At 46.5% G+C, this 22354-nt stretch overlaps 1 protein-coding gene across 2 annotated transcripts in view; it reads left to right on the top strand.

Annotated features, from left to right (window-relative positions):
- The first annotated feature begins 20039 nt into the window (after nt 1–20039).
- LOC116978297 (BTB/POZ domain-containing protein KCTD16-like) overlaps nt 20040–22354 on the top strand; it is a 194908-nt gene continuing 192593 nt past the window's right edge. For both annotated transcript variants that reach the window (XM_033029341.1, XM_033029342.1), the window contains exon 1: nt 20040–20971. In XM_033029341.1, coding sequence (XP_032885232.1) covers nt 20140–20971 — 832 coding nt within the window. In that variant the 5' untranslated portion in view covers nt 20040–20139. The remainder of the gene's footprint in view (nt 20972–22354) is intronic.

Below are 22354 nucleotides of genomic sequence, written 5' to 3'. Positions count from 1 at the left end.
CGAACATCTGCCTCATCCACCAGCTTAGAACAAAAGTCCCTTTCAGCCTTTTGATAGCCTTATCAGGGTCATATCTGGACAATGTATGAGTGTGTTCCCATATTTGAATGCTCAAGATTTGATCCTCAGAAGATTTGTGGACCTTCTTGTTCATCCAATGTTTCTGGTTGATGAATACTCAGGTGGTGTTCGTGGGAACACAATCTTCCACACATTTCCGAAAGAAATCGGTAACAACGATGGTGTATTCATTCAGGTCCATTGTCGAGCCCTTAAACATTGCCCAGTCTGCCAACTCTAAGCAGTCCCGGAGTCGTTCCGTACCTCCTCTGTGTAGTCCTCACCGCTGAGGATCTGCACTTCATTCGCTGCCTACATGCAGGAAGAAGGAGATGTATGGAACAAATGTTTCTCACAGAAGGTGGCAGGTAACTGGAACAAGCTGCCAATGGTGATGGTGGAGGCAAATGGCGTGTAAGTGACTTTTGGGTAGGCACATTGATATGCAGGCAATGGAGAGATATGGATTACATAGATACATAGAAAATAGGTGCAGGAGTAGGCCATTCGGCCCTTCGAGCCTGCACCGCCATTCAATATGATCATGGCTGATCATCCAACTCAGTATCCCGTACCTGCCTTCTCTCCATACCCCCTGATCCCTTTAGCCACAAGGGCCACATCTAACTCCCTCTTAAATATAGCCAATGAACTGGCCTCAACTACCCTCTGTGGCAGAGAGTTCCAGAGATTCACCACTCTCTGTGTGAAAAAGTTTCTTCTCATCTCGGTCCTAAAGGATTTCCCCCTTATCCTTAAGCTGTGACATGCAGGCCGATAAGAGGTGGTCTTGGCATCATGTTTGGCATAGACATTTTGGACTAAATGGACTGTCCCTGTACTGTTCTTTGTTCCATGTCCCTGTCCACATATAACCCCTGTGCTTACTGACCTATGTTGGCCTCCATCATACTGATGGCTTGATTTTAAAATGTATGATAATGGTTTTCAAGTTCTTCCCATTACCTCAACCCATCAATGTGTTCATTCAATTCTAGTGGAATCAAGGGATATGGGGAGAAGGAATCAAGGGATATGGTGGTGCTGGCTCGAAGAGCCAAATGGCCTCCTCCTGCACCTATTTTCTATGTTTCTAGTCCTCTTGATCATTCCTGAATTCAATTGCTCCACCATTAGCTTTCAGTAGCAAAGATACTAAGGTTTGGAATTCAATTCCTGGACCTTTCTACCTCTCAACCTGTCTACCTTCTCTTAAAACCACTCAAAAAGCTGATTTTTCTGACCTCATCTAATATCTTCTTATGTCATTTGGAGACACATCAGCAGCATTTTTATGAAGTGACCTGAAATGATTTAACGTGATAAGAAAATTATGTAAGGTTTTCTTTTTTAAATCACATTAAAGACGACAGTGGTATGAAGAAAAATCGTTTGAGTGGCACCGAGACCAATAAATAAATGGATTTAAATAACTACATTTTTTTTTCCCCCCCACAATGCAAGCTTTCAAGAGCAGTTTACCGTAACTTCACCAGCTTAATGTGCAGTCTGTTTTCATGATATTAGTGAGAAGCCTTTGCAAATAGCCTCTGATACAATTTTCTAAAGATTACTGCTTGCTGGCAATAGCAAAAAAGACACACAAATGGATTGTGTGTCTGCGTGTGGCGGGGGTGAGCTGGATGTTGGAGAGAAAGATCAGTCCTTTTATCAAAATAAGCTGTTGGTTTCCAGGAGGGAGAAAATGGGAGAGATGAAATGAGCAGCTGAATGGGAGGGAGATTGTGGGTGATGTGTGTGGTAAAAGTGGGAGTGGAGCATGAAGTGAGAGGGGGCATCAGGTCTTCGCAACAGATTTGTAGGTGGGTTCCATGCAGGCAACTGCATCAGCAAGAATGGTAGACAATAAACACACACACACACATAATATACATACACACACGCACACACACACACACACACATAATATACATACACACACACACATATATAATATACACATACACACACGCTCACACACACACACACACATAATATACATACACACACGCACACACACACACACGCCCACGCACACACACACGCCCACACACACACCCACACACACCCACACACACATATATAAACACACACAAACACATATAAGTACACATATTATGTCCTTATCTGATGAAAGCCTTCTTGACTATCCTATCTACGTATGATGCCACTTTCAAGGAACTATGTACCTGCACTCCTAGATCCCTTTGGTCTACAATACTCTCCAGGGCACTACCATTTACTGCGAAGGCCCTACCCTGGTTTGACTTCCCAAAATGATTATCTGCATTGAACTCCATTAGCCATCCATCAGCTGATCAAGATCTGCTGTCATTTTTGATGACCATCTTTACTGTCTACAATACCCACTTTATTGGCTTCATTGAGAAAGTAACATGAGGTGCAGGGGAAATTTTGAAATAACATGACTTAATTGGGGCAGCGGAAGAGTTGCTGCCTTACAGCACCAGAGACCTGAATTCGATCCTGACCATGGGTGTCGTTTGTACATTCTCCCTGTGACCGCGTGGGTTTTCCCCGGGTGCTCACCGCAGTTCCCCCTCACACTCCACAGACGTACAGGTTTGTAGGTTCATTGGCTTGGTTTAATTGTCAATTGTCCCTAGTGTGTGTATGGGATAGTGTTAACGTGTGGGGAATGCTGGTCGATGTGGAATCGGTGGGCCGAAGGGCCTGCTTCCACGCTGCATCTTTACACTAAACTAGATGCAGGAAAAATGTTCCCAATGTTGGGCGAGTCCAGAACCAGGGGCCACAGTCTTAGAATAAAGGGGAGGTAATTTAAGACTGAGGTGAGAAAAAACATTTTCACCCAGTTGTGAATTTATGGAATTCCCTGCCGCAGAGGGCAGTGGAGGCCAAATCACTGGATGGATTTAAGAGAGAGTTAGAGCTCTAGGGGCTAGTGGAGTCAAGGGATATGGGGAGAAGGCAGACACGGGTTATTGATAGGGGACGATCAGCCATGATCACAATGAATGGCGGTGCTGGCTCGAAGGGCCGAATGGTCTCCTCCTGCACCTATTTTCTAAACTAAAAGCAGAAGGTGAAGGATGATGGTTCCGCATTTCTGGAATCCCCAATTAGTCTTGAAGCTATCAATACAAAATTAATGTCAGCGTTTGGTGATTAATTGCTGTATGTCTCTCCATACATCTACAGTCCATGCACCCTGTCCACCAACAACCAGCTCTCTCTCTCTACCTTCTCTGTGTAGGTCTTTAGACTTTGCTCTGCATTTATCATGTGGTCTAATTCTATCACACATGTCAAAATCAGATTGCTGGTGCTTTTTTTTAATAAAATGCATGATGGACACTAATCTTTGCTTTTAAAAATCCAACATTTTTTTGCTTCCTTTAATGTGAAATTGACTGAAGAAAAATGCTATTTGTATGTGCGTTTGGTCCTTTAGATAGGAGCGTTTATTGGCAACACTGTATAGGCCAGTGAATCGGAGGTGCCTTGGGGCATATGAAGCTGGATTGATTAGAGAATCATCCATAAATATTCACTCTGTTTAATTAAAACCGTGATAAACACAGATGACATATTTTATCTAAACAAGGTTTTAATAAAAGTCTTCCAGCTTATTCTCAGGTAATTTGACAATTATCATTAATTAACAATAATGATAAATGTTGTTGAGTCATGGTGGGCACCTACCTTCAACTCAGAAACACACTGATCTGTTGAGTCACAGAGTCATACAGCGTGGAAACAGGCCCTTCGGCCCAACTTGCCCATGCCAACCAACATGCCTCATCTACACTAGTCCCACCTGCCCGCGCTTGGCCCATGTCCCTCTAAACCTGTCCTATCCATGTACCTGTCCAAATATCTCTTAAACGTTATGATAGTACCTGCCTCAACTACCTCCTGTGGCAGCTCGTTCCATGCACCCACCACCCTTTTTGTGCAGAAAATTACCACTCAGGTTTCTATCAAATCTTTCCACCCCTCACCTTAAACCTATGTCCTCTAGTTCCTGATTCCCCTACTCTGGCCAAAAGACACTGTGCATTTACCCGATCTATTCCTCTCATTATATTGTACACCTCTATAAGATCACCCCTCATTCTCCTGCGCTCCAAGGAATAAAGTCATTGGGTTTGTGCAGCAGATCGAAAGCAAGCCTCGCTGCTGCTGAGGGGATAACTGGTACAGATTTGATGATTCGGTAGTTTCCTCCACCATGATTGCAAAAGAAATAACAATGTTGGGAAAGATTTTGACTAGTAGTGTGGGCAACTGGTGGCCCAGCCTAGCTGGGCGTGATTCACAACTGCCTCCATCTTGGCATTGTGTAGTTCCCCACCCACATGAGCAGATTTCTACAGGCTTGTAGTAGCACCAGATGGCTGGTGGGCTTTCCTGGGCCAACAGATTGTTAAACTGCATCAGAATGAAGCATTTACCATTCAATCTGCTTGGTAAAAATAAGTGGCTCCAGATGACAGCCCTTTGCTTTGCAGCTGGAGCTGATCTGCAAATGTTACCAGTGGCTCTTTGATGTTGATGTCCCCCATGGAGATCAGGCAGGTAGTGGTACGAATACGCCAAGGGTCTGTTTATTTTGCTGGTGGGGGTGTGTTCAAGTTTGCCTCGGCTGCTGAAACCGCGGCCACCAGTGGAGCAGTTTAAAGTCGCAGAAATATTTCTATCCATGGCATAAATAAAATAGCAGGAAGCACCTTCCAGAGTAGTTTAACTGGAGATCTGCATTGCATCAGGAAAATGCTTTAGTTTAGAGATACAGCGCGGAAGCAGGCCCTTCGGCCCACCGAGTCTGCACCGACCATCGATCCCCGCACATTAACACACACAAGGGACAATTTACACTTATAACAAGCCAAATATGTCTTTGGAATGTGTGACTGCAAGATGCAGAGAGTTCGAGTCGACCTCATCTGTGTTCTCCGGAGTTGAGAAGATATGTCATTGAAACAAACAAAATTCACAAAGGTCTTGAGGAGTCAGATGCAGGGAGAACATTTCTGCTAGCTGAAGAGTCCTAGGACCAGAGGCACAGATGAGAATAGGGGTTAGGCCAGTTACGATGAGATAAGGCGGTGAACCTTTGGAATCCTCTGCACCAGAATGCTGTGGAGGCGCACTTAGTTTAGTTTAGTTTAAAGATACAGCGTGGAAACAGGCCCTTCAGCCCATCGAGTGCAAGCTGACCAACGATTAACCGATTAGTTAGCGATCTTGTTGTGCAAAGCCCCTTGGGCAACAATGACCATAATATGGTGGAATTCTGCCTTAGGGTGGAGAATGACATGGTTAATTCAGAGATTAGGGTCCTGAACTTAAAGAAAGGAAATTGTGAAGGTATGAGACTGGAATTGGCCAGGATAGACTGGCTAATTATACTTAAAGGGTTGACAGTGGAGATGCAATGGCAAGGATTTAAAGACTGCATAGATGAACTCAAATCGTTCATCCCTCTCTGGCGAAAAAAATAAAACGGGGAAGGCGGCTCAACCGTGGCTGACGAGGGAAATCAAGGATAGTGTTAAAGCCAAGGAAGAGGCATATAAATTGGCCAGAAGAAGTGGCAAACCAGAGGACGGGGAGAAGTTTAGAACTCAACTGAGGAGGACAAAGGGGTTAATTAAGAGGGGGAAAAAAAGCATGAAAAAACTTTTGGCTTGGTGATCATTTTCCAATGTTCTCTCGACTGGATCAGTTCCTATGGACTGGAGGGTAGCCAATGTAACGCCACTTGCTAAGAAAGGAGGGAGAGAGAAAACAGGGAATTATAGACCAGTTAGCCTAACATCGGTAGTGGGGAAGATGCTTGAGTCGATTAAGGTGTTACAGCAACGCATTTGGGATGCAGTTACAGGATTTGTCAAAGTCAGCATGGTTTTATGAAGGGGAAATCATGCTTGACTAAACTTCTGGAATTTTTTGGGAATGTCACAAGTACAAGTAGAATGGATAAGGGAGAGCCAGTGGATGTTCTGGACTTTCAAAAAGCCTTTGACAAGGTCTCACACAGAGATTACTGAGCAAAATTAGAGCACATGGTATTGGGGGTATGGTATTGACATGGATAGAGAACTGGTTGGCAGACAGGAAGCAAAGAGTAGGAATTAATGGGTCCTTTTCAGAATGGCAGCAGTGACTGGTGGGGTGCTGCAAAGCTCGGTGCTGGGACCCCAGTTATTTACAATGTATATAGTGATTTAGACGAGGGAATTAAATGTAACATCTCCACGTTTGCGGATGACACAAACTGTGTGGCAGTGTGAGCTGCGAGGAGGATGCTATGAGGCTGCAGGATGATTTGGATAGGTTGGGTGAGTGGGCAGATGCATGGCAGATGCAATATAATGAGGATAAATGTGAGGTTATCCACTTTGGTGGCAAGAACAGGAAGGCAGATTATTATCTGAATGGTGTCAGATTAGGAAAAGGGGAGGTGCAACGAGACCTGGGTGTGCTTATACATCAGTCACTGAAAGTAAGCATGCAGGTGCAGCAGGCAGTGAAGAAAGCTCATGGCATTTTGGCCTTCATTGCAAGAGGATTTGAGTTTAGGAGCAAGGAGGTCCACTGCAGTTGTACAGGGCCCCGGTGAGACGGCACCTGGAGTATTGTGTGCAATTTTGGTCTCCTAATTTGAGGAACGACTTTATTGCTATTGAGGGAGTGCAGCTTAGGTTCACCAGGTTAATTCCCGGGATGGCAGGACTGACATATGATGAAAGAATGGGTTGACTGAGCTTGTATTTACTGGAATTTAGAAGGATGAGAGGAGATCTTATAGAAACATATCAAATTCTTAAAGGATTGGACAGACTAGATGCATGAAAAATGTTCCCGATGTTTGGCGAGTCCAGAACCAGGGTCAAGATTAACAATAAGGGGTAGGCCATTTAGGACTGAGATGAGGAAAAACTTTTTCACCCAGAGAGTTGTGAATCCGTGGAATTCTCTGCCACAGAAGGCAGTGGAGGCCAATTCACTGGATGTTTTCAAGAAGGAGTTAGATTTAGCTCTTAGGGCTAAAGGAATCAAGGGATATGGGGGAAAAGCAGCAACGGGGAACTGTTTTTAGATGATTATCAGCCATGATCATATTGAATGGCTGTACTGGCTTGAAGGGCCGAATGACCTACTCCTGCACCTATTTTTCTATGTTTCTAACCAGACACTAGCTCTATCCTACACATGAGGGACAATTTACAGAAGCCAATTAACCTACAAACCTGTATGTCTTTGGAATTTGGGAGGAACCCGGAGCACCCGGATGAAGCCCATGCGGTCATAAAAACTCTGTACATACACCACCCCTAGTCAGGATCGAACTGGCACTGTGAGGCATTTACTCTATTGCTATGCCACCGTGCTGCTACTAAACATGTTGATTTCTGGGGACTGCGGGGAATCCCAAAGACATGCGGATTTGTAGGTTAATATGGCTCCGCAAATTGCCCATAGAGTGTAAGAAGTGAAAGCAAACGTGGGATAACATAGAGCTTGCGTGAATGGGCAATCGGCATGGACTCGGTGGGCCAAAGGGTCTGTTTCCATGCTCATGCTGCATCTTTCAATTAACTAATCAATGGATACAGGGAAGGTGCTGGATAATGGGGCACAGATAGATGATCAGCCATATTGAGTCAGGGTGTCAGGGGTTATTGGAACGAGGCAGGAGAATGGGGTTGAAAGGGAAATATGGATCAGCCATGATTGAATGGCAGAGTAAACTTGATGGGCTGAATGGCCTAATTGTGCTCCTATCACTTATGAACTAAAGAAAGATAGATCAGTCATGATTGAATGGCGGAGTAGACTTGATGGGTTGAATGGCCGAATTCTGCTTTTAGAACCTATGAACTTATGTTGTTAATAAGTACCAGTGTGGGTTTAAACAGCTACATGGCATTTTCCTGCTCCTATTCTGAGGTGTTTAAATTTTGTTAAGCCTTTGTTAGCGGAGTGAAGTAATCTGGAGTTGAAAGGAATCCAGAAACAACAGTCACAATACCAGTAGCGTCTACATCAAGCTTTAATTCTTCTGGTCCTAAGATTCACAAATGGGTTTAAAAGAGATTTGGCCAACGTCTCCATGAGACAGTCGTGGCTGGATGTTCCACAGTGAGCTCAGGCTCAGCAGTAACATTTTAAAAGGATCCCTGGCAGACGAAGGCAAGCACCATTTCAATGCATTTAAATTACATTGATTAATGGTTTTGGAGCAACCAGCAGATGTACTGATTATATTTGCAAATGATTCCCTGAAACATAGTTATTTAAAACTTGCGTTTCAACGAATCTCCATAGCCACAAGAGGGTGTTCCAGGTGTTATCAGCAGATGGACGTGAAACTGGATTTATCTCATAAATAGTAATGTGGCCAGGGTGTGGCAATAGAGCAGACACAAAGACGGTAATAAAGGCGTAAAGGGCCGGTCCCACGAGCATGCGACTGCGACCTAACGTGGTCGCTTGAGATGTACGGCCTCGCGGGGCCGGTGCCACTTCGACCGCCGGAGCCGTATCGAGTTGTGCGGAGCTGGTCCCGACATTGCGCAGGGCTCCGAAAAACTGACACTGTACAAAAATTCCGCGCGGCAACGGCCTGCCGGCCCGCAGCGGCACTGAGGCCGTACGCACCGCCTCGACGGGCGTGCACACTGTCTCGACGTCGTACACAGCGTCTCAACGGCGTACGCCTAGCGCGAACTTCCTGCGGACTTCGCTCGAACGTCACGTCAACTCGTACAGGATCACTCGACCTCCGTGCGGCCCCCACTTCCGGTTCGGTAGCGCTTGCTGCATGCAGTCGCATGCTGGTTGGACAGGCCCTGTACGGGGATCACTCGATCTCCGCACGGCCCCCGCTTCTGGTTTGGTCGTGCTTGCCGCATGCAGTCGCATGCTGGTGGGACAGGCCCTTTAGATGATGGAGCGAGACTGTAAAGAAGGAAGGAGAGATTGTTGTGAGAGCTAAATGGGGTATTTTAGTGAAGGGGGAAAGAGGTTACAATGAGAGTGTAGTCATCAATGAATGAAAGGTTAGTAAAATAACAGAGGATGACACTGGGATTGTAATAAGGTATGATGACTGTATAATGAGCATTGAGTATAGAAGTTGGGATGTAATGTTAAAATTGTACAAGGCATTGGTGAGGCCAATTCTGGAGCATGGTGTACAATTTTGGTCGCCTAATTATAGAATGTTGCCTGGGTTTCAGCAACTAAGTTACAGAGAAAGGTTGAACAAGTTAGGTCTTTATTCTTTGGAGCGCAGAAGGTTAAGGGGGGACTTGATAGATGTCTTTAAAATGATGAGAGGGATAGACAGAGTTGACGTGGATAAGCTTTTTCCATTGAGAGTAGGGAAGATTCAAACAAGAGGACATGACTTGAGAATTAAGGGACATAAGTTTAGGGGTAATATGAGGGGGAACTTCATTACTCAGAGAGTGGTAGCTGTGTGGAATGAGCTTCCAGTGGATGTGGTGGATGCAGGTTCGATTTTATCATTTAAAAATTAATTGGATAGGTATATGGATGGGAAAGGAATTGAGGGTTATGGTCTGAGTGCAGGTATATGGGACTAGGGGAAAATAAGGGTTCGGCACGGACTTAAAGGGGCGAGATGGCCTGTTTCCGTGCTGTAATTGTTATATGGTTATATGGTTAATGAGGCCCGATATGTCATCCATCCCTTTTCTCCATAGCTGCTGCCTTACCCGCTGGGTTACTCCAGCAGTTTGTGTCTCCCAGTTCAGTTTAGTTTATTGCCACCTGTACCGAGGTACAGTGAAAAACTTTTGTTGCGTGCTAACCAGCCAGCGGAAAGATAATACACGACTACAATCGAGCCATTCACAGTGTACAGATACATGATGAGGGAATAACGTTTAGTGCAAGGTAAAGACAGTAAAGTAGGATTGGTTTTAAAGACGGAATGCCATCAAAATAAATTAATCATTCTTACATATTATATTCCTATATGCCTTATTTTAGGTGACTTCTATGAATACTCCCCTCCCCTCTTTCTCCATTAAAAGGTTAAGCAGTTACACAGTACACAACGGTGTCTCCCTCTTGGGATCACACTGTTCCTAGCCAACAATCAGCCTATCGGGCCCACCCTGCCTGATGTCATCTGTTGTCGGTCCTGATTGTCCTTATTGTCCTGGTCTTTTCATGCTTCCAGTTCCTCCCCCCCTACAATCAGTCTGAAGAAGGGTCCCGAGTCCCGAAACATCACCTCGCCACTTTCTCCAGAGATGCTGCCTGACCCACTGAGTTACTCCAGGATTTTGTGTCTATGTATCTTCGATGTAAACCAGTGTCTGCGGTTCATTTTTATTACATTTAATCATTCCTTGATGTTGATTTGGAGAAAGGATTATATTGAAGACACCATGATTTTTACACTCGGTTTTTATTTCCTGAATTATTATTACTTATTCAAAGTTTGAAATATTTGTATTTTTTCCCACTAAACCGTTCTTGATTGGACACTGTAAATTGTGTCACTGCACATAGATGCTTTGAAGAGAATAGTCGTAAATAAATATAGTTATGAACTTGTTAGATAGTTGTAAAGATATTCTAAAAAGAATGTAAAAATAGTTGTAAAAGGAGTCTGAAGAAGACTCTGACCCAATAACCTATCCATGTCCTCCAGAGATATGCAGGAAGAAACTCCAGGTGCGGGTTTATACTGAAGATTGATGCAAAATGATGGCGTAACTCAACGGGTCAGGCAGCATCTCTGAAGAAAAAGAATAGGTGACGTTTCGGGTCGGAACCCTTCTTCAGACTGAAAGTAGTGATGGGAATAAACTGGAGGTGAGGAAAGGCCAGAACATATCGGGGTCGGCAACAGATGACCTCAGGAAGAGTGGAGCACATAATGGCCCATTGTTGGCTGGGGAAGGCATGATAACAGGATAGGTACAAGGATGCGATCAGTGGAACTGGTAGGATGACTACGGTGGGAGAAAGGAGAGTTAGTCTACCCCACGATAGAAAAAAAGGTCTTGTGTTGCTAGTTCACTTACCTAGAAGAAATTGTCAACTTTAAAACGCTCTTTGCTCCTTCTCATTTTCTTTCGTATCAAGGCTGAAGAGAAATATATTGTTTTGATTTGACCAAGAATGAGAGAAGAAGTCCCTCAGCTGAGCACTGGGGTGGGAGATTGCAACCTTCATGTGTTCCTGTTTTGACGAATGCAATCAACCTGGCGTGCACAATCAAGTAAGATCAAATAGAACAAGTTGTCCAACAACTTTAGGCTGTGCACGCCATACGCAAGAAGAAGTCCCTCAGCTGAGCACCAATACTTTTCGCATTCTTTCCCGACGTGGTATAGTCTTGGTAGATCTTACACTCTTTACACAACGGAATGTTATTGCCATAGCTACATTGCTGCCAAGTGTTGCTATTATGGATACACTCCTACTCTAATATATAGCTTATCTTCTGATGTTCACTTTTATATCTGGATTTTTTTTAAAAAGATGTGCGAGATTTATTAACATGATCAAAAACATGCCACTCTCCAAGTCTGCCTTTTTCTGGGTAAAGTGGTGGGTGGGGTGATGCATTGGTAGTTTGGAGTAGAAACCCAATAAAAATCTCATTGAAATTCACTCCTTGAAGTTTGCTCATCCAGAATTTCAGATTTTCTCCTCTGAGATATACTTCATGTACCTTCCCCCTTGACTTCTGGTCATTAGAATTCAATTTATGGAGCATTTAGAAAACAGTGGCATACCAACTGTTTCCTTCAATTACAATCCTAAATTATTTTGTTTAAATGGCTGCTGTAATTATCATTTGTATTGTCCCCTTAAATCTTAATTGCAGGGTCTTCTATGCTATAGACCGGCAGGCTTTTGGAAGGATAATGGGATGTTTTTGCTGAGGCTCGGGACTGACACTTCACAGTTTTCATGGCTGCGATAAAAAGGATTCTAGATTTACATTTTTATCTCTCACATGTCAGATTACTCTATTTCAAATCTATATAATTTGCATAGAAAGTGTACTTCAGACTATACGTATTCCTCCTTAGATCAGCAGTTTGCTTAAGAAAGAAAAGCTAAAGGAGTTTATTTTAGGCTGAGTCTAATGTAAATTAGGCTCAGTCACACCTGAGAAAATTGACATGGCATTTATCCAGTGACAGTCTAATAAATGTATCCAAAAACCCCCCTCCGACTGGCATGATTCAACGGTCACACTTCAGATGGCTTCCGTGCATCATGAATAATCTTGTGTGAAATGTTTGCACTTGATTGGATATATTTCATATCACTAAACAAAGCAAAGTACCAACTTTAGCTGGAGAAAAGGCCGAAAATGTCCAACCATTGCTGCTCAGAATGAAAACATTCAAGCTCAATACGTTATTGATCAATTTGCATTTACTTGTTGGTAAAACATTTTGAGCTTCTTGGCCTCAGTTTCCAATTGAATTAATTTTAGATTTTAGATTTAGAGGTACAGCGTGGAAACAGGCCCGTCGGCCCACCGGGTTCGTGCCGACCAGTAAACTCCCATACACTAGTTCTATTCTACATATTAGGGACCATTTACAGAAACCAATTAACCTATAAACCTGAAGGTACACAAAAAAGCTGGAGAAACTCAACGGGTGCAGCAGCATCTATAGATGGAGTTTCTATAGTTTCTGAGTTGAGTTTCTCCAGCTTTTTTGTGTACCTTCGATTTTCCAGCATCTGCAGTTCCTTCTTGACAACCTATAAACCTGTATGTCTTTGGGCTTTGGGAGGGAACCGGAGCACCCGGAGAAAACCAGCCTGGTTACAAGGGGAACGTGCAAACTCCGTACAGCCAGCACCTGCGGTCAGGATCGAACCCGGGTCTCTGGCGCTGTAAGGCAGCAACTTCATTGTTGTGCCACCGTGCTGCCCAGTAAATGTGCACTGTAGGTGTATTCCACTGAAAATAAAAGTTTGTTACATAATCAGAACACAGATCTATAAGAAAATGTTTCAACAAAACAGAATTTTCTGCACTGGAAAATTTCCAACATGTTTGAATGGAAATCTTGAGCTTTGATTTCACACAAGTTCTCAAATTAGCCTGACTTCACTGTCAGTGGAATATATCAAATAGAGTAACAATCTGTAGCCTGCAAAATGCAGCTAGTTATTTGGATTAGTTGATCTCCTGTGGCATGGAGAGATTTGGGATTGGGGGGGTATTTACCAATTATTAATATTGGTTTATTGTTGTGATTTATACCAAGATACAGGGGAAAGCGGGAAAAGCGCCACCGGCATCAACAACAATGCACTACTTTGGTTCAGGTCCTATCTACACGACAGAAAACAGTTCATCCAGGGAAATAAAGTCACATCCACAACTGCCACAGTCACCCATGGTGTTCCTCAGGGATCGGTGCTGGGGCCACTGCTTTTTATCATCTATATTCAACCTCTTGGCAATATTCTCCGTCATTTTGGAATTAATTTTCACTGCCACGCCGATGATACACAACTTTACCTCTCCACAAAACCAAACACCTCCCTTCCCCCAACTGCCCTCACCACCTGTCTTCAAGCTATCAGCAACTGGATGTCACTCAACCTTCTAAAACTCAATGGAAATAAAACAGAAATCATGCTAATTGGCTCAAAGTCCACACTCTCCAAAACCCACCCGTTCACCATTTCAGTTGATGGCTCACCCATACCCACCTCCTCCCATGTCAAAAGTCTCGGCGTCATTCTGGACAGTACACTTTCCTTTGGCCCCCACATCAGCAATATCACACGCTCTGCATACTTTCATCTCCGCAACATCTCCAGACTCCGCCCCTCCCTCTCCAAAGACAATACAAAAGTCCTCATCCACGCTCTGGTCACATCCCGCATCGATTACTGCAACGCCCTCCTCACTTGCACCTCCAATAAACTTCTTCATCGCCTCCAATGCATTCAGAACTCTGCAGCCCGGATCATCACCCGCACCAGATCATCGGACCACATCACACCCATCCTCACTCAGCTCCACTGGCTCCCTGTGCACCACCGGATTAACTACAAGATTTTACTGCTGACCTTCAAAGCCCTACACCACCTTGCTCCCCAATACCTCTCTGACCTGCTGCTACCATACACTCCTTCCCGGTCACTTCGTTCCTCCTCAGCTGCAATTTTAACTGTCCCCACATTTAGACTCAGCATCATGGGTGCCAGAGCCTTCAGCTGCTCTGCCCCACGTCTCTGGAACACTCTCCCACCTCCCATCCGTCACCTGGACACTATCGATCAATTCAAATCACAACTCAAAACACACCTGTTTAGATTAGCATACCCGACATAACTTCCACCATGTTCACCCTGATTTTAATGACTTAAAATGTTTTGTGTATTTTTTGTTCTTTTTGTTTTTTGTTTTTAATCAACTTGATTTTAATATTGATAACTGTATTGTGATTTTATGTCCAGTAAGGTGTCCTTGGGTGTCCAGAAAGGCACCAGCAAATAAAATGCATTATTATTTATTATTATTATTTTGTGTGCGCTATCCGATTAAATCAGATAATACTTCACACGAACACAGTCAGGCTATACACAAGTAAGTGTAGGAAAGAACTGCAGATGCTGGTTTAAATTGAAGGTAGACACAAAATGCAGGAGTAACTCAGCGGGACAGGCAGCATCTCCAGGGAGAAGAAATGGGTAACATTTCGGGTTGAGACCCTTCTTCAGACTGATGACAGGGGAGTGGGTGGTACAGAGATAAAATGTAGTCGGTGACAGTAAAACTATTAAAACAGGTTCACAAGTTATAGGAATGGAATTGGGCCATTCGACACATCTACTCCCCCATTCAATCTTTGCTGATCTCTGCCTCCTAATCCTATTTTCCTGCCTTCTCCCCATAACCCTTGACACCCGTTCTAATCAAGAATTTGTCAATCTCTGCCTTAAAAATATCCACTGACCTGGCAAAGGTTGTGCTAAGAAAAGAATACCTGAGTGCAGAACATGGATTTGCAGCACTGTAGCATTACAATTCCAGAGAAAACGTCCAATGTCTGCAATAAGGTAGGTTGGAAGATCGGGACTGCACCGTAGCTTTTGGGAGGACTGTTCAGTAGTATGATAACACAGTGTAAGAAACTGTTGTGGAGGAAGGAACTGCAAGTGCTGGTTTACACCGAAGATCGACACAGGATGCTGGAGTAACTCAGAGGAACAGGCAGCATCTCTGGATAGACGGAATGGGAGACGTTTCGGGTCGAGACCCTTCTTCAACCAATTCCTGAGTCTGGTGGAACATCTTTCACGTGTTTGTATCTTCTGCCAATGGCAGCGGTAGAGTTGTGGTACAGTGCCAGGGACCCGGGTGTGATCCTGATTACAGGTGGCGTCTGTATGGAGTTTGCACGTTGTCCCTGTGGCCATGTGTGCTTTCTCCAGGAGCTCTGGTTTCCTCCCACATTCCAAACACGTGCAGGCTGGTAGGTTAATTGCCTTCTGCAAATTGTTACTACGATACGATAACCTTTATTCATCCCCGGAGGGAAATTGGTCTGCCGACAGTCACAACACACAAGGTACACAAAAACTTGAAATTAAAAGTGAAAACAAAAAGAAAAAGACAAACGACTGTTGGTTGGCTGCCGTGTGCACAACGCCTTCACCGGAACAAATGAACAAACAAACAAACGAACACAGACTTATCCCCTGGGCAGAGGATTCTAAACTAGAGTTCCCCCTCCACCAGGTCCCCTTTGTTCTCCCACCGTCCCTCACAGCGGTCCCACCACGCCCGGCCCCCATTGTTCTTCACGGCGATCCCCCCATTGTCTTCCCTTCCCCCTCCCTCCCCCTTCATGCTTATCGACCACCAGGCCCCACCGCCGAGGCTCCCATCGCCGCCACCGCTGAGGCTCCTTCGTCCCAGATGGCCCTCGCCACCCGGCTTCACCGCAGTCCCCTGGGAGGCCTGTGGGACGAGATAGGAGTTTTACGGTCTTCGGTTGTCGGCGGCGCGGATGTTGGACGGGTGGATCGGGTGCCACGCAGCTCCCTGGGACACTCCTGTCGCAGAGACCCTACTGGTCAACAGACATGTTTATGGCCTAGTGTGTAGGGTAGAACTAGTGTAAGGGTGATTGTCGGTTCCCTTGCTGGATCTCTAAAACTAAAACTAAAAACAGAAGAAACTTTTGAGAAAAGGTGAAAGGGTAAATTCGTCAACTCTGGGTCAGTCAATTTAACCTCGATGCTTGCAATAGTTGTCCAACTCCTGATTCTCACGCAGTGCGCTGAAGGCAATGTAAGTCCTAATGATGGCTCCCTACGGTATTTTTGAGCTCTCCTTTAGAATTCATAATGCCTGCTGTTGTCAGCTCAGGCAGAAGAAATGCTGCCTATTTTGGGTTTAGAACCCATCCATTACAGTGAGGTTCTGCACATTTTGATATTGTGATGTATCGAGCTTCATCCTGAAATGACATTTATTGAAACCAACCAATGAATTTACTTTCACCTTTATCTTCATTCATAGTTCTCGCCTTACACTGCAGCTTCAGGTGTGGCACGTGTCAATGGGGATACCTACAGCAACTGAAGACTCCTTTAACTTTGGCCCTTCTACTGAAGTCTGCTGGAGGTTAGGATTATCAGCTGAAAGACCTTCTCGCCAATATTCCAGCAGATATCCCTTTTCTCACCGAAAATAGGCACAAAATGCTGGACTAACTCAGCGGGACTGGCAGCATTCATCTCTCTGGAGAGAAGGAATGGGTGACGTTTTGGGTCGAGACCCGTCTTCAGACAGTCTTCCTGCAGTCTGAAGAAGGGTCTCGCCCTGAAACGTCACCCATTCCTTCTCTCCAGAGATGCTGCTTTTCCCGCTGAGTTACTCCAGTATTTTGTGTCTATCTTCAGTGGGATCCAGCATCTGCAATCCCGACGCACTATGCTTTTTTTTCATTTTCCTTATCTTAAAGTAGACCATCATTGCCCACCAGTCTGCAAAACAAGATTCGGCTAAACAAAACGCACCTAACTTTGGCTGTTGGAAATCTGAAATAAAAACAGATAATGCCGAGAATACTCAGAAGGCAGCACCTTTGTGAGCGCAGCAACATTTCATGCCCACCTTCAGAAAATTGTGATGTAATGTTCACTCCGTTTGTCTCCTTGATGCCACAATTTGCAGCATTTTCAGGATTCAGCTGAAATAAATGTTTGGATTCAGCTTCTGTTCCTCATCAAGCTCCAAGGATATCCAAATATGGAATTACACATTCCAAACTGCTGTTTTATATATTAGTGTGACCTGGCGAGCTGCCTGTGGCCATAAGTGGCCTGGTGCACTGCTGCCAAAAGATTGCACTAAGGTATTTTGAACCTTTGTCGGTGCCAGAAAAGTGGCGACTCTTTGTGTACTGGCTAGGTGAAGTCTCTAGTATTATTTTACATAGAAACATAGAAAATAGGTGCAGGAGGAGTCCATTCTGCCCTTCGAGCCAGCACCGCCATTCATTGTGATCATGGCTGATCATCCCCTATCAATAACCCGTGCCTGCCTTCTCCCCAAATCACTTGACTCCACTAGCCCCTAGAGCTCTATCTAACTCTCTCTTAAATCCATCCAGTGACTTGGCCTCCACTGCCCTCTGTGGCAGGGAATTCCATAAATTCACAAATTTACCGGGATTGTATGCAAAAACACAGAGTTTCACTATACCAATGCCCGTCACCATAACGAATCATTGAATTATCGAATTGAATAAAATTAACAAAAGCGATTTGCTAGATCTTAAGTCCAGAAGAACATAATGAAAAGATGGATTATTATATAAATTAACATATTCTAAAGCTAACTTTCCTCTTTACTGAAATCAATAGTAATACCTTAGTTTTATATTTTTCTTTTATTTCAGTTATCAGTTATTAAGTTATCAAGAGAGAGCTCTTAGGGCTAAAGGAATCAAGGGATACGGGAAAAAGCAGGATTTTAGATGATCAGCCATGATCATATTGAATGACGGTGCTGGCTCGAAGGGCCGAATGGCCTACTCCTGCACCTATTTTTCCAGGTTTCTATACTTCCTGATAGTAGTATATCAAATCATGACAGGCATAGACAGACAGAATTTTTGTCCCAAGGCGGAGATGTGAAATCCTATGTGAAATCTTCATCTTAGGTTTAAGGTGAAAGAGGCAAAGTTTAAAAGTGATATGCAGGGTATGTTTTTTTTTTACAGAGAGCGGTGGGTGCCTGGAACACACTGCCAGGGATGGTGACGACTGAGGCAGTTACCTTAAGAGTCTTTTAAGCCTCATTTACGATAAGCACATGGAAATGCAGAGAATGGATGGATATGGATCATGTGCAGGCTGAGGGGATTAGTTTAACCAGGCATTATGTTCAGCGTAGACATTGTGGACCGGAGAGCGCGTTCCATCTGCGAGAAGGAACTGCAGATGCTGGTTTACACCGAAGATAGACACAAAAATGTTTGGGTGACTCAGCGGGTCAGGCAGCATCCCATTACTTCAACATTTTGTGTCCATGTGTACTGTCCCATGCTCTGAAATTGTCACTTCCTCACACAAACAGGCATGGAAGACTTCACTATATATTAGCACAAAATAATTTTCATCCATTGAAATATGAAATAGCTTCAAGAGATGCATGATCTCTGAAAGGGAAAGGATTGAATTCTGTGGATTATTTTACGCAATTGAATTAACTGCGGTAACCATTGGTTATAAATATGTTTTTTTTTTGTTTAGGATATGGTTTATTTTTTTCTCTCGAAGGAAAATGTCATTCCTATATCGTTTAACATATTTAATCGTTCTATTTTTAGCCAGCGTGTGTGATCACTAATGTGGGAATGGTTTTTGTATCCTGTTGCGCACTTCTAGTTTTCCGGTATTTAACTCGCATTTATGATATTTGCTCCCAATATCAGTAGCAATCCAGTTCATTGCTGCTCACACCCATTAGTGCGGCGATTGAAACTCGTGTCTGATCAATGGGATCATTTGTATCGGTTGTGGTCCAAACTTTCACTTCATGCGCGACCAAGGGCTGGGTAATTTGGATACAAGATACGTCTCGTCGTGTTTCTGAATCGTTGAACTGTTGGCGTAGACTGGTATTATGAGCCTTTATTGATCGCAGGGTCACCTCGCCCGCACATTTACAGCCATATCCCATCATTTATTTCCACGGTCCTAAAATACATCTCGCAGTATCTTAACGGATTTGAACCATAGGAGCCAAAGGAACGATCAAGAGAGGTGGGGTGGGGTGGGGTGGGGGTGGTGAAGGCGAGACCGCGGTTCTGGCGGAGGGCTTTTGATGCACAATGATAACTGTGTGGTCGTGCAGGAGAAATCTCGGCACGTTTCAGTGGAATCCAGCAAGGTTGTGCCGGCCGGGGAGGGGTGGGTGGTGGGCGGGCGGAGTCTCTGAAAGTGTCCAAGTCCTAAAGTGGCCAGATATGCCGAAGCCGCGAACGAGCACAGAGAAGGAGGGAGGGAGGGAGAGAGAGAGAGAGAGGAGGAGGGAGGGAGGGAGGGAGGAGGTTTATTTTGCCTGTGAACCTGATTCATCCCGAGCCCACAAGTTATAGAAGTGAATGTCGACAGGAGGCGGTGTGAGTTCTTGGGGAGATGATGTAAGACTCGTTTCCCAGCAGCTTTCTCTCTCGCTCTCTCTCTCTCTGTGCCTCTCTGAGATGTGACACAGGGAGGGAGGTTGGATCAACGAAGCCGGCGGCGGGCGAGGAACAGCCCGGGAGAAAGCAGCTCCTAGCGCGGGTCAGACGCTGGTCACCCGAGCCTCCGGCGTTGCCCCAGAGGACCCCAGCCCGAGGGTGGGGAAGGGAGAGCAGGGGCTTGCACCGAGCCCGCGGCAGCTGGCAGGGAGTGAGGGGAGGGGAGAGGAGGGAGAGGAGGGGAAGGGGTGGGGAGGGGGGAGGAGGGAGGAGGGGAGCGGGGAGAACCCGGCCACTTGGGCCGTTGCAGGCAGCGGAGAGCAGGGGTGTGGACCAGCTGGCGGCCGGTCGGTCGGAGATGGCGTTAAATGCCAACTGCAGGGTAGCAGCCGTGCCAAGCCGGGAGAGCGGCGCGGCGGCGCTGCCCGAAGTGGTGGAGTTAAACGTGGGAGGTCAGGTCTACTTCACCAGGCTGTCCACCCTGACCAGCCTGCCCAACTCGGTCCTGGGCAGGATGTTCGGGCACAAGAGGAACTCCGGCAGCCCCGACCTGGCCCGGGACAACCGCGGGCGCTTCTTCATCGACAGGGACGGCTTCTTGTTCCGCTACATCCTGGATTACCTGCGCGACCGCTCCGTGGTGCTGCCCGACCTGTTCCCGGAGAAGATGCGCTTGCGGCGGGAGGCAGAGTTCTTCCAACTGCCCGACCTGGTGAGGATGCTGAGCCCGGAGGAGAGGCAGAGTCCCGGCCTGGAGGAACCGTCTCACAGCGACCAGGAGGAGCTGTCTCAGGGCAGCGACCTCCCCCGGCCCGTGAGCCAGACGGCCGAGCGCCGAGCCGGCTTCATCACCCTGGGCTACCGGGGCTCCTGCGTGCTGGGACGGGACAACATGCAGGGCGACGCCCGCCTCTTCCGACGGGTCCCCCGCATCCTCGCCTGCGGCCGCATCGGCCTCCTCAAGGAAGTGTTCGGGGAGAACGTGAACGAGAGCAGGGACCCCGACCGAACCCCGGACAGGTACACGTCCCGCTTCTATCTCCGCTACCGGCAACTGGAGAGAGCCTTCGACACGCTGGCCGAGGCTGGCTTCACTCTGCTGGGCAGCAATTCCTCCCTCACCGGCTCGGCGTGCGGCCAAGCGGTCGACGACAGGGCGTGGAGCAGCTACACGGAATACCTCTTCTACCGTGAGTACAGCGGGCCCCCGCACCCTTACACCTGGTACCTCCACACACCGCCACAGCCCGCACTGTTCACCACACACACAGCCCACTGTGCAACACCTAGCCGTTCACACCCACCGCTCAATAGGGATCTACACCCACCAGCCATTCTAACACATCCACCCCACCGCCAATATCCATTCTCCAGACCCACCATCCCCACCCCAGACCCCCTCCTCCTCCCACCCCCAACTCATCCACCCCACCGCTAATATCCATTCTCCAGACCCACCACCCCCTCCCCAGACCCCCTCCTCCTCCCCAAACCCCCAACTCATCCACTCCACCGCCAATATCCATTCTCCAGACCCACCACCCCCTCCCCAGACCCCCTCCTCCTCCCCAAACCCCCAACACATCCACTCCACCGCCAACATCCATTCTCCAGACCCCCACCCACTCCCCAGACACCCCTCCTCCCACCCCCAACACAACCTGTCCACCGCCAACATCCATTCTCCAGACATTCCCGTCCAGACCCACCAGACATTCCCGAGATACCTCCTCCATGGTATGGACACATACACCAAACCCATCACCCATCCTCCAGACACCACTCCTCCCACCCCCCAACATAACCTCCCCCCCCACCCCAAAACCAATATCCATCTCCTAGACGCCACCTCCATCCATTCCCAACGCAACCCCAAACCCAACATCCACCCGCTAGACACCTCATCCCCCCATCCCCAATACAGCCCGTCCCTCCAAACCTAGCATCCCTCCTCGAGGCACCCCCTCTAATTATTCCCATGAGATCCTGGCCAGACCCACCATCCACCACCGGGACACCCCATCCACTCACCCGCAAGACAACCCCACCCAAACTCACCATCAATTCCCAAACTCATCGCGTTCACTCTCACCATCCATTATCTAGCCGCCCCTTCATCCATCCCCCAACACAACCCATCCACTCCACATAATCTAGACCCGAAGCGCCACCCTTCTCTCCAGACATACTGCCTGTCCCGCTGTTACGCCAGCATTTTATGTCAACGTCCACATAATCTATCCATTCTCCCCGTCCATTCTCTAGACCACTCCATCTTCCCATCCTCTACACCCACCCCCCGTCCAACCCCACAATACATAACTTGGGCACCTCCTCCACCCATCCCCGTCACAACCCGCCCAAGCCACCATCTTTTCCCAAATATATCCTTTCCATTACCTAGACATCTCCTTCATCCATACCCAACACGTCCAATCCACCACCCTTTCCCAACCCAGCCTCTCCACCCACGCCAAGCAGCCACGCCACTACACCCACCCCCCATCTCAAACACATCTCGTCCACACCCCCGATCCATCCCCACATCCCCCCTCCACACCCACCACCACCCT

Source organism: Amblyraja radiata, chromosome 11 (genome assembly GCF_010909765.2).
Source record: "Amblyraja radiata isolate CabotCenter1 chromosome 11, sAmbRad1.1.pri, whole genome shotgun sequence".
NCBI classification, from domain to species: Eukaryota; Metazoa; Chordata; class Chondrichthyes; order Rajiformes; family Rajidae; genus Amblyraja; species Amblyraja radiata.
Note: the sequence above shows the minus strand (reverse complement) of the source record. Positions and strands in the feature narration are given on the sequence as shown.